Here is a 13,474-nt window from a genome sequence, read left to right as displayed (position 1 = left end):
GAGAAGTTTCCTCTTCTGAAATTCAAAATGTCTGTGAGATACTTTCTTGGTGATTATCTCCTCGCATGTATGCTGAATTTGATCACACTATGGTCACTGTTCCCTAAACGGTTGATGACAACTGACATCACGCACCACGTCCTGGGTGCCATTCAGGATTAAGTCCAAGGTCACCTTCTCTCTGGTTGGTTCCAAGACCGACTGTTCTAGGGCACAGTCATTGAGCATATCTAGAAATTTGACCTCTCTGTCATTACCTGACTGTGAATTTACCAAGTCTATGTGTGGGTAATTGAAGTCACCCATTATTATGCCCTGTCTCTCCATGATGCCTCCCTGATTTTCTGCTGTAACTCCCAGTCACTGTCAGCATTTTGATCCGGAGAGCGATAGCATGTCCCCAGTAGCACATTTCTTTTCAGGGTCTTGTATTGTCACCCACAGGGTTTCTGTGGAGGACTCCAGTCTGCCTAGGTTTTCTAGCTTATTCGATTCTATCCCTTCTTTAACATACAGTGCTACTCCACCTCCAAGGTGCCCCTCCCTGTCCTTTTGATAGAGTTTATATCCAGGGATAACAGTGTCCCACTGGTTCTCACTGTTCCACCATGTTTCTGTTATGCCCACTATATCTATTTCTGTGTTAGCAACCAAGCACTCCAGCTCACCCATTTTGGCTTGGAGGCTTCTGGCATTGGCATATAAGCACCTGTACACTGAATCTCTTCCCTGGTGTTTGCTATCTTTCTTTTGACTCTTTGACCACCTGGCACAGCCTTCTGTCTGCTCTTTATGTGGTTCTGCTCTGTCCCCTTCTGTTTTATCCGAATGCTTTGCACCCTTGCACTTTAAAGGATGGCATTTGCCGAACTGGATACTGCCCAGGTCCCGTCAGCTATTCCCCATGCATCATTTTAGAAGCTGCTCTGCAACCTTTTTTATTTTAAGCACCAGCAGTCTGATTCCATCTTGGATCAAGTGCAGCATGTCCTTTTTGTACAGGCCTTGCTTGCCCCAAAATGTATCCCAGTGCCTAACGAATCTAAACCCCTCCTCGCGGCACCAGTGTCTTATCCACACATTGGAACCCCTCAGCCCTTCCTGTCTCACTGTAACTGTGCATGGAACAGGTAGCATTTCTGAGAATGCTACCTTGGGCATGCTGGACTTCAATACTCTACCTATCAGCCTAAATTTGGCTTCCAGGACCTCCTGACTACATTTCCCCACATCGTTGGTGCCGACATGCACCACAACAGCTGTCTCCTCCCCAGCACTGCCTAAGATCCTATCTAGACACTGCGTGATGTCCGCAACCTTCGCACCAGGCAGGCAAGTCACTGTGCAGTCAACACACTTGTCAGGTACCAAACAAATTAGACTCAGGAAAAATAATGGCACCTGGAACAGTGAGTTATCTGGTTGCTTTTAAAATACAGAGGGGGCATTCACATGACCTACTGGGTGGTCAGTCAGGGGAAAGGCTTCGCAAATCTTGTCTTCCCCCCAAATGTTTGCCTGCTGGGAGCACGAAGTTTGCTCCTACACCATCCCCGCTGCTCTGTTCATTGTGCATCAGCACGGATTTCTCTGAGACCAGGACCCTTTGTCCCAGCCTCCAGGCATCCCACAGTGCACTGGGGGATACCCCCCAGGGGACAGGCGCTCCTGGCAGCTAAGGACCAGGCTTCAGTGCAATGGATCCACATGGATCCCAGCAGATCTTATGGGCAGCCAAACCCAGATTTGGGTGCTTAAGCCTGGGCTTGGCTGCTCTTGAGAACAGCCTCAAAGAGGTACATATAGGAGAAGTTTTTGCAAATAAACTGGTCCCAGGCTCTGTTAGTTTTCTCTCAACTCTGAATATTAGTTTCTTTTCTGAACATAGAGGCCAGCAATTCAAAGAGCGTCTTTTGGCTTAAGAAGTACTTGGTTGGACTGGGTTGTGGATCACAACCTTTAAATGTTAGAAGGTCATTTCTGGACCATCTGCCAGACCTGCAAAATTTTAGTTTCATTTTATGTTTTGTGTTCCAGCATTACCTATGTGCCAGCAGAGCAATTAGAAGAGTACCAGACCAGTTTAGGCCAGCAGCCATCAGGAACAATGCAACTGGATGTTTTTCCTTCCCTTGCTGTCAGGTAATTTATTATACCTGTTATTATAACCAACTGATCTTTTACTCTAACTCTGTCCATGTGTATATATGTTGCATTTAGAAAATTCTACCCACATACTTACTGAAGGACCGTACTTTTATGAAAAAATACATAAATTTTTTAGCAAGGGATATTTGTTGTTGTTACTACTTATGAAAAATATGGATTTTTAAAATAATCCACATTAAGAAAATTTCCAGACTAGAACAACGAAAACATGATTTAGCCACTGTATATTGGGCTCTAGTCCAAGTGAGCTTATGCTACAAATCAGTGGTGGTGGTACAGGACTGGGGTTTTTTGGGGGGGGGGGTTTGCAACAGACTAACATGGCTGTTCTTCTGGAAGTTCTTTCTATGATATAGTTCCTCTAGTTCTAACAAGTGGTTCCCATGGTTTTTTTCTGGGATGTTATATCTTCTTGGATGGTTTATTATTTCAGACAAGTACTAAGACAAACATGGTTAGTTTGTTTAAATATACAAGCTTCTAAGAGTTGGGGCTTGTAACTATCTTCTTCTGCATTGATTTCTAGCCTCCAATGTCACATGCAATGTATCTCTTAGCAGACTGCTATAAGCTTTTGGGAGGATGATCCCATATATATCTAGTACTTCTTGTTGAAATCAAATTGTTCACAGATGCTAAAGTAGGACTATCTTTCTTAGCCCAGCAAATAAATTTAAGGTAAATTATGTCTTCCTGGGGGATCTCACAAGGCTAATTGTTGTAGAAGGTACTCAATTTTTTCTCCTATCCTCACTGCTCGAAAAATAGAGGTGAAAACAGAGTAATACAATTGCTAAAGAGAATGTGCTGTATTTACCTGGATCTAAGAGTAAGTTTTTTCTGAGTTCATTGGTTTTAGAAATTGGGAGGTTATCTTAAATTCATAGTTCTGTTCCTTTGGGGTAAATAGGGGCATAACCTGTATTTAACCTCTGTTTTTAAGGGAGTTGACTTAAATTCAGGGTCTGCTTCTATTTGGGTAAATAAGGTAAATTTTCAAAACTCCCAACTATCCTAGATTACCTTTTCATTTTTAACATATCCACAGTTTTTCTGGAGATGAGACATTAAATTTAACCAAAACATTTAATAGACAATTGAGCTTGCATTTTGTGGAGCATCCATTAATTTTATTACTCAGATTATTTAATCTGAAACTCAGGCCATGAGTTTCCAGATATGTTACTGCCAGATATGTTACTTTTACACAGGCTCAATTGCTAAGGAAGTTCAGTTTCAAGCTATTAAGTGCCAGTGTTTCTTGGCCGACTTAGTGGGTCTGTTTCTCTACCCAGGAAATACTATTTAAGAGAAAGTAACTATTGATTAACAAAATTTCTCCGAATAGTTTCCTAAAATGACAAAAAAATATTGACGCGTATATTCCTGTAGACTGGCTAGGATGTAATGTACTGTGAGCGGTACATGGGGACTTCTCAGCTCCTCTCTTCCAGTGGCAGCCACTTATGATCACCAAAAAGCTTTCTCTGGTTGGGAGACTTCTGGAGCAACATCCCATGAGGCCAAAGAGGCTGCACTGGAAGTAAATATATTGTCCTTGTGTACATATGGAAGCTCCTTCCTCTCACAAACAGGGGTTGTGTAAATCCCAGCCAGTATACTCTGGTTTGAACATTATTTCAGAAGATATCAACAGGACAATAGAATTAAATCCACTGGCTGACATCCAAAACAGTACTCCGTGAAAGGTGCATCTCCCATTCATATGCGTGCGTCTCCCATTCATATGCAACCAGGGCAGACCCTGCTTAGCTATGGGGACAAGTCATGCTTGCTACCACAAGACCAGCTCTCCTCTCCTCTAAAAAAAATCTTGAGCTGCACAACCGTCAGCGACATATATTTGGGTGACACAAGGCACTTCCAGAGGCAGTGCAAATCCACACTACCTGTGTGTTTTTCTGGTGCGTCAAAAGAAAGCTGCTGTCACCAGTTTTTATTCACTTTCTGGTTTGTCATCTTCTATAAAATGTATGTTACACAATGCCCTGAATGTACAAAAATAAATGTCAGTGAAAGAGAGATGAATTTGATTTCCCACTACTAGATTGGGGAATGTGCTTTTGACCCATTTTTTTAAAAAAACATTGTGAACAGAGGTATGATTCAGACAGTATTCATACTGTAGCACAACTAGAAGGGAAGTTTATAGAATTCTAGAATGCTGCACATGTCTTTGTTTGTTTACAGAGAAATCCCAGAATTACCAGAACGTGAAGAAGGGGAAGGAGAAGAGAGTGAACTTCAAAATGCAGGCTATAGTAACTGGAACCAACCAAGACGGTATGCGTATGTTTGCTACTCTGACCTTCTCAGACTTGTAGTGTGTATAACAGAAATACATCACTAGTCTCTTTTGTTTGAATGCTCTGGGGCAAATTGAAACTGGCACCTGGAAATTAAGATAAGTAGGAACATTATTTATATAACTAGTGGATACATGGGCAGAGAATTTGGATCATCAGGACTGTGTCATTCCTGATTTATTGTAGTTGTTATAAAGAATTGTTTAATAACTAGCTGACCTGGTGCAGAGCATCTGCGCCCCTAGTCCTCCCTGTCTCTCCACCCTCCCTTCAGCCCCAGTCCATTCTCCTCCCCCTCCCAGACTGCTTTCCCTTCCCTCCTCACCCGCTGGCCTGGCCGGCGCCTGGTGCGTTTCTTCCCTCCTCGGCCGGCCTGGCGGCAGTGTTTTCCCTCACCGCCTGCCAGCGCTTTCCCCGGCCAGCTGCCACCGGCGCTTTCCCCAGCCACCCGCGGTTTACCCGTGGCTATCTGGCAGCTGCTCATGAACTCTTGCGAGAGCTGCCACATATGGGATTAGCCACAGGTATGCCTTAGAGAATTAAATATATAGATAGATTCCCATAAAATAGAATTCAAAATAAGAATTCACTGCCATTCTTAGGAGCTTCAGAGACCTAGCCCTGTATCCTTCAGACACTTTTTACTTTACTTACTTACTTACTTACTTACTATAGATAGATAGATAGATAGATAGATAGATAGATAGATATGGTTAACTATAATCCCTGAGCTGGGCATGCTCACACAGAGTATAACATGAAAACCTGCGCTGTACCAGGAAGCATAGTCCCGCCATTGCAGTTAACTGGCATTCAACTACAATCAGTAACTGTGATCTGACTGTAGTTGCCTATTGTAGTTTAAATCTAGTTAACCATGTTTAACTATGTTTGCCAGTGACATGTGGGTTTTTATATCGTGGTCCACAAGAGAATGTCCAACTTGGCAATCGTAGATAACTCTTTAACTGCAATCGCATAGGTCATAAGTACAGGCCCTCTGACTCTGAACGGATGTTTTTTATTTCCATTGATTTGCATTTCCTGGGTCCCGTACATTGATAAGCACTGTTCCCCAAACCAACCGTACCTTGTTGTTTCAGTCAGGCTCAAATAGTCTGTGACAGGAATGTTGACAATGACAGTGGTTCAGAGCAACGGAGCAATAGAGGGCCAAATCACACAATCATTTTCATATGCTGCTGACATAGCAAAACCACTACAAACTGCCAGTGACTGGTCTTGTAAATAATCCAACACTTTGGATTGTGGTTGAGATTTAATCTATCTGTTAAGTTTTCCCAGGATGTGGGTTTAGAGAGCAATATGGTAGTTGGCCTGAGAGCTGCCAATTGGGAAACTCCTGAGATTCTTTCCACCAGTAAGTGTCCTGATTCTCATTCCTTATGCTAAATTATAATACCACAGTTGGAAATTTGCTGGTAACAGATGCTGCATAAACCTAGATTTCATTTTCGGCCTCCAGGAGAGTAAAATACATACGTATGACATTCATGTTATAAGGCTGGGCAGAACCTGTACATCCAATTCTATCTTCATCATTTAAAAAACAGCAACAAAACTTTGGGGGTTCCTACACAGTTTGTTTGAGGAGTACTTTAATAAATACTAGCAAAACCATTTCTAGTTTAGGGATGTGCATGGACTGAAGTTTGTGCACAGGTTCAGCACCAAACCAGTTCAGGCGAAGGCCAAACCAGTTTGGCACCGCCAGGTGGAGATTGAAAGCAGCAAGCGGGAATGAGTATAACCCCTGAGTGGCATCAGCATGCACATGGCCTCTGCACATGCTGGCACCATGCATGGGATGGGGGAGCGCCATCGCAGCAGGAAGCTGCATGGGGTGGTAGAGAGCAGGTAAGGACCTGCTATACTCCTTTTTAAAGGTCCCTCTCACTACTCCCCCCACCACACCACCGAACCGGTTCAGCGCAGAACCTGTGCACAAACCTTGGTGCACATCCCTATCTTGCATAATTTACATACCTGTTTGATGAAAAATTTAGTCCTGCCTCAAAATGCAGATTTATACATGAAAATTGAAACTCATGAAAACTCAGTCCCATCAGCTCAGTCCCATCAGCCGGAGATGCTTGGAAAATTTGCAAAAGCTAGAACCAGTAATGAAGATACAGCCTATTTCTCATTCATTTTTCACTGTAGGGTTGAGCTCTGGAGAGAACCTAGCAAGTCCCTTGGAATCAGCATTGTTGGTGGACGGGGAATGGGAAGCCGCCTGAGCAGTGGTGAAGTCATGAGAGGAATCTTTATCAAGCATATTCTTGAAGACAGCCCTGCTGGCAAAAATGGAACCTTAAAAACAGGAGATAGAATTGTGGAGGTATTATGATACTTTTCACTTATATACTGGTATATGGACTAAAACGATAGAAATATTTTTCACAGATTTCAGTGTGTATGCAGATTCTTCCAAGGAGCTTAACTTCTAGAAGCAGAAGAACTGTGAAAACAGTGCATGGCCTGACTGATGTAGGTGTAATAGGATTATTGTTATTTTAAAAAAATATTTAGGTTTGCTTTCTTGAATCCATCATTTTTATCCTGTAAGCATCATTGTTACCTCCAGTGAGGTAACATCACTGCACCCCTAGTGACTGTTGCTGGTGTCTATCTTACATTTCTTTTTGGATTGTGAGCCCTTTGGGGACAGGGAGCCATTTTATTTTATTTATTTATTATTTCTCTATGTAAACTGCATTGGAAATTTGTGTTGAAAAGTGGTATATAAATATTTTTTGTTGTTGTTTCCACTTCACAAGATTACCAACTCAAATATTCTTTTACCAAGTTCTCAAATGTTTCATTATACCCTGCTTTAAAACTGTGGACGGGATAGTTACCGTAATTCTCAGATAACCGTTAAGGATTAAAGAGTGGAAGGTAGCTTTTGCTATGAGACATCTAATGTTAAAATTGCAACTAACCAAAAAGAACGCTGTATCTTTGCTTCTGGCTGCTATAGTGGCCAATACATGAATAGCTTTCTAACACTAACATCATAGCCTCATTGTCTTTGGATGTCAAAATGAAATCCTTGTCCTACATACCTGCACAAATGGAGGCCTCCTTTCAGGAAATGATAGATAGTCTTCCTTGTAAATAAAGCTATATTTTACAGCTCAAAGGGAGTGTAAGTAGCAGTGTTTTACTTTCACCCCGTTTCCCTTAAAACAACAACACAAGAACACTGTAGTTTAGTTAGTACTGTGATTTTCTTTATGTGCTTTATAAATATGTTAATTAAACCTCACAGCAATCCAATGAAGCATGTAAACACAATCTTGCTTTGGAATGATGCATTATTTATTACTACTTTGCAGAAGCGCTTTAGAAACACTGTTCACTGCTCACATATTATGCTCATCCTGAGACTTTTCTTTGAAGAGAAATTAGTTCACTTGTAAATTGAAATGCACAGGTGGTTAGTCTGTTATGTTAATAATACTTAGAATTTATATAGAGCTTTGCAAGTTTTCGTAAAGTGCTTCTCATACATCACCTCAGTAATCATTACAACCTTGACCTATAGGTCAGCATTATTGGGTTGTATCCAAACAACCACAAGTGGAAGGAAACTTACGTAAGAGGACTTTCCTAACCCTTCTCCTCACCACAACCCTACCCCTTCTCCTCACCTACAGAAAACTTTGTTTGAGGTTCAAAAGACGCTCAGGAACATGACATGTGATACAAGGACCATAGGAGGAGGCAGTCAAAATCAGGTGGAGGTAGCTTCCTTGAGCAGAGCTCTACTCACCATAAAGCTTACTTTGCTAACAGTAATCTGGCCTCTGGTCATCGAAGGTGTTACTGATTTATTTTGATAGATTTCTTTTCCCCTGTAGCCCCTTGTTCTACATGTCACCCTATTTCTGAGAACCCTCACGAGCCGCTTTTTGGGGGTGGGGGTGGCGGCATTGATATGAGGAGTTGTGGACAGTAAATCCTAGGGATGTGCACGAATCCTGTTTTCAATTCGATTTGTGTCCAATTCGAATCACTCCTGATTTGTTTTGTGTCCAAATCTGCCTCCCCCAATCACCCCAGATTCAATTTGGATTTGATTTGATTAAGTTTTGGATCAGTTCAGACCACTTATAAAGGTCCTAGGGGCAACAAATATGGGTGGTGGGTAGGTCCCCATGGGTGCCACCTACCACCCAGATTTCAAGGCAGTGGGGCACTTGATTGATGTTTAATGATTTTGTATTTTTCCACCATAGGAAATAATGGGGATTTGAAGTCGCCCTATCCTAACTTGGATCCCCATATTTATTTAAAGCTAAGCTCTAACCCTCGTAGAAGTGGTATTATGGAGCAAAATGTGCAGTCACTATTTTTCAAGTGTTTAGATTATTTGGTATATAATAACTTTTCCTCATAATGAATCCCTATGAGGGATGGAATTCGAATCGATTCGAGATTTGGATTCCTCCTAGTAATTCCCCCAAATTCCCAGCTTTCTTTTATATAAAAAAAGCTCTAGCCCTTGTAGAAGTGGAGTTATGGAGCAAAATGTGTGGTCACTATTTTCCAAGTGTTTGGATTCTTTGGTGTATAATAACATTTCCTCAATGAATCCCTATGAGGATTCATTTCACACCTTCATAGCTTATATTTATTTTGACTGTCATTGAACAGTGCCAACTGCCATGTGCCAACCACACACACACACACACACACACACACACACACACACCACGTCTGCAAGGCAGTTGGGTACTCAGTTGATTTTTTAGAAATATTGAAGTGTTTAGATTATTTGGTGTCTAATAACTTTTCCTCGTTATGAATCCCTATGAGAATTCATTATACCCTGTCATTTTTTCTGTTCATTTTGATTGCCATTGGACAGTGCCAACTGTCAACTTCACCCCACTCCACACACACACTGGGGTACTCAGTTTATTTTTTAATGAATTTATCAAGTGTTTAGATTCTTTGGTGTCTTCATTACACACCTTCATTTCTTCTGTTCATTTTGACCCCACTGCTTTGTGGATGGGGGTGGGAAATTAGTGGCATTCCATGTGCCAACTAGCCCCCAATCCAAAAGCCACTGGGTACTCGTTTTATATTTTATGAATTTTTGAGGTGTTTGGTCTTTGGTGTGTAATGAATTCTCATAGGGATTCATTATGAGAAAAGGTTATTAGACACCAAAGAGTCTAAACACTTGGAAAAAATTCCTAGAACATAAACTGAGTAGTACCCCACTGCCTTGCTTGTGGGAGGGGGGTATAGTTGGCACATGGCAATTGACAATTGGCACTGTCCAATGGCAGTCAAAATGAATAGAAGAAATGAAGCTGTGTAATGAATCCTCATATGGATTCATTGAGGAAATGTTATTATACACCAAAGAATCCAAACACTTGAAAAATAGTGACCACACATTTTGCTCCATAACTCCACTTCTACAAGGGCTAGAGCTTTTTTAATATAAAAGATAGCTGGGAATCTGGGGGAATTAATAGGAGGAATCCAAATCTCAAATCGATTTGAATTGCATCTGGAGTGATTTGATTTGGACCCGAATCTTGCCAATGCACCACAGGGGTGATTTGTTCTGTCACCAAATTGCCCGAATCAGCTAGATTCAGGTGCAAATAGATTTGTACCCAAATTGATTTGCACATCCCTAGTAAATCCCCCTTCCTGAGCGTTATCTCAGTCAGTTGTTTGCATACAGCCCTTTATTCCCATGTTACAAATAGAAGGGCTGAGACTGAAAGGATAATTGCTTGCCTAAGGCTGTTTAGTGAGTTTTTGTGGTAATATTGCATTGAAACATTGCTTCCCTTAAATGGGGAAAGCTCTCATAGAAGAGCTAATATCAGGACAGACTTAGCACTGATTTTTAGTACGTTGGTGTTAGTTGTTAGCTTGCAGTGAAACAGAGAATTCAAATCAAATTTCTAGAAGTTTCTGCCTTATTTTTTGAACTACATTTACCATCATGTTAAGCCAGGCCTTCCGATTTCAGGTGGACGGAATTAACCTGAGAGATGCGAGCCACGAACAAGCTGTGGAAGCCATACGGAGAGCAGGCAACCCAGTAGTCTTTATGGTTCAAAGCATTGTAAACAGACCAAGGGTAAGCATATGAATTGTGGAAAAGATTTGTAGAGTCAAAGGAGGGAAAAAAATAAATTAAGTAAAAGCCCAAGCTGGTGTGAATTTGGAGAGAACAAGCAGCGGGGAAATGCTTGACTAACAAGCAGAAGGTTACCGGTTCGAATCCCCCTGGTACTATATTGGGCAGCAGTGATACAGGAAAATGCTGAAAGGCATCTTCTCATACTGCACAGGAGGAGGCAATGGTAAACCCCTCCTGTATAAAGGAGGCACACTTTACCTTTATCTTTAAGAGACCTTACCCTATAACCACAAAGTTTAGAGCAGAAATTTTGGGTGAATTGTAATTAGCGCCTTCACAACACAATAACTTGAAAACCCATTTAAAGTGGGATCCCATAATGGGATCATCCAGACTTTCAGTATCAAGCAAGTGGTTGCAACGACAGCATCTTGAATTATTCATGAAGAAATTTACTTGTAATAGACATCATGGGAAGCTTCTATAGGCTCCTCCACTCCAGGCTATTTTGGGGGTTGTGACACCCTGTTGGTCCAACTCAACTTGATTTCCTGCAGGTCAAACATGGCAGCCATGAGGAATTGTAAATTGTGCATGGCTGTACAACCCACACAGGACAATGCAGCACACCTTTTTGTTCTATTATTTCTTCCTGTACTTTTGGTTGTGCAGAAGCACAGACCAGAAGTGACAGAAGTTTCCTGTGCAGAGGCATGGTACAAGTATGCAGAGACATGTTTTATTTTACAATTCTAGCCACTGCACTGCATGGGCAACACAAACATTTGCAAAGTAGTTTTAATATAGTTGCTTGCATCACTTGAAACTAGACTTCCTCCTTGTAGATTTGCTATAAGCTGCATGTTTGATTTACTAGCTGTTTCACAACTTTTGTTTCCCAGCCAGAATCTCTCTATAGCTCTTTATCGTCCTCTGCTCCCAGTGGGCAGAAACCTAATAATCCATTTTACCATCAGTCATCACAGGTAAAGTTGCATGGAATAGCTTTGCTGAATGTGGGTGATTCGTATGCAGGATGCTAATCAAAGCTTTTGCATTTGCTGTGGTTTAAGCAACCTGTATCTGTTTAATGAATGTTTAAGATGCATAAGTAGTGCAGTTTGTGTTTTAAACCTGTTGCTGTGTTTATAGCAAGCTCTTATAAGGGGATTTCCACTCTTTGGTCATAGGCAGTCACCCAGAGAGCGAACCACATTATGCATTAAGTGTTACCTTTAATAGGGTTTTGTGAAGCAAAAAATAGCCAGCAACTTAACAGATGTACACTCTGCATGCTGTGGGTGGAAAGCAAGAGTATAGCACAGAAGATATGAATGATATTTACCACATCTGTGTTTTGGAACAACTCTTAAATTGCTTTTTTTAATAAGAATTATGTATTCCATTGTTTTCTGTAACTTTTTTTTGCAAAGGACGAAAATCACAATGAAGAGTATCTTGAGACTTTATGTACCACTTTGGTTGTAAATAGTTAATACATATAAATTACTATATTGATTTTTTGCCTTGTCAGTTGTAAATGCAGTGGTTATTAAAAACACACACCACTTGTGCAGGCTGATCCCAACAGTGAGGTTCTACACACGATCAAAGTGTGGAGCCGAGGAGGGTTTGGCGGGGAGAGCGGGCTTAGCCCACTCTCCCTGCACACAATCAGTCGCTTGCTGCTGGGCAGCTGGATTGGCTGCCTAGACAAGTGGCGACTTTGGTCGGGCTCTCCCGTGCCCAGCTGCAGCTCAACGGGGATCTCCAGGGGAAGGGGTTTAGGGGGAGGGGTATTTAGGTGGGCTAGCCACAGTTGAACCACCGGGCTTGCCTGCGAGCCCGGTGGTTCTCACAATGGAGGGAAACCGGGCTGAGCTCCCTGAGCCCGGGTTCCCTCCATCGTGAAAATTGCCTCCGTGTCTTCTTAGAAGTAAGTCTCACTATTACGTTTAGTGGACTTATTCTCAAAGTACATAGGCATAGTAGTAGTTAGAAGATCAGGAATACCCCATAGGCTTGGGCATTCTCCGTCTCCCTTCGTTCTCCATCCTTGGATTTGTGTATTCCTTTCCTCCCTTGGAAAGTAATTCGTTGCCTCTCCCTTTCAGTTTTTAAGCTAACCATTATATAGTATTATATAATATTATATAATATAGTATTATATAAAAGCACCGGTGCTATTCATAGTTAGATCAAAGCACAGTTTGTGGACCCATTTCTAATCATGGTTATAAACTGTGTTTTGCTAGTCAGTGTTAACAAAAAGCAGTACAAACATAATGTACCATGATTAGCTCAAAACGTGAGAGAGATGAGGAAGAACACATGAGCCTGTAGTCCTGATCTGTTATCCATGGTTAGGAGATTGAGCAGCAGTACATTTGCACAGCCCTATGTTTGTTTTGTTCTCAGACAACTGATGATGGATCAGGGTTTCAGTAGCATGAAGATGGAAGTTGCTCCCATTGCACTATTTCAACATGCATTGCATATACCCAAATGATTGCAAGTTTGACCAGAAAGTTGGGATTTAATTTGCAATTTGAAAAATAAACCTTCAAATTTGAAACTTTACAAAAAAGTGCCAGTCTTGTCTTTATATATGGATCAGTCAATCAGCATTGCTAGTGAATATTTGGAAGGATCTGTATAGACTCCCATAACTACTTGTTCCAGATAGTTAAAAGTCATAGGGAGCTAAATAAAAAGCATCGTGAATAAGAAATAATTCATTAAGTATAGTTCACTTAATATTCTATCACCCAGTGACTCCCAGCTTGAATGTGTGAATTGCTCCACTGAAATGTATTTTGTTTGCGATGTGCTATAG

General features: G+C 41.4%; 1 protein-coding gene across 36 annotated transcripts in view; it reads left to right on the top strand.

Annotated features, from left to right (window-relative positions):
* The window catches only part of MPDZ (multiple PDZ domain crumbs cell polarity complex component), a 186,390-nt gene that overhangs the window by 113,210 nt on the left and 59,706 nt on the right, over positions 1-13,474 (top strand). For 17 of the 36 annotated variants that reach the window (XM_053294920.1, XM_053294922.1, XM_053294926.1 and 14 more), the window contains 6 exons: positions 2,038-2,142; positions 4,381-4,473; positions 6,681-6,858; positions 8,180-8,266; positions 10,525-10,635; positions 11,541-11,624. In XM_053294920.1, the coding sequence (XP_053150895.1) occupies positions 2,038-2,142; positions 4,381-4,473; positions 6,681-6,858; positions 8,180-8,266; positions 10,525-10,635; positions 11,541-11,624 (658 nt within the window). The remainder of the gene's footprint in view (positions 1-2,037; positions 2,143-4,380; positions 4,474-6,680; positions 6,859-8,179; positions 8,267-10,524; positions 10,636-11,540; positions 11,625-13,474) is intronic. The other 19 variants (XM_053294946.1, XM_053294944.1, XM_053294947.1 and 16 more) reach the window with 4 other exon arrangements.

This window comes from Hemicordylus capensis, chromosome 2 (assembly GCF_027244095.1).
Source record: "Hemicordylus capensis ecotype Gifberg chromosome 2, rHemCap1.1.pri, whole genome shotgun sequence".
In the NCBI taxonomy this organism is placed as follows: Eukaryota; Metazoa; Chordata; class Lepidosauria; order Squamata; family Cordylidae; genus Hemicordylus; species Hemicordylus capensis.
The sequence above is the reverse complement of the archived record's forward strand: the minus strand, read 5'-3'. Positions and strand labels throughout refer to the sequence as shown.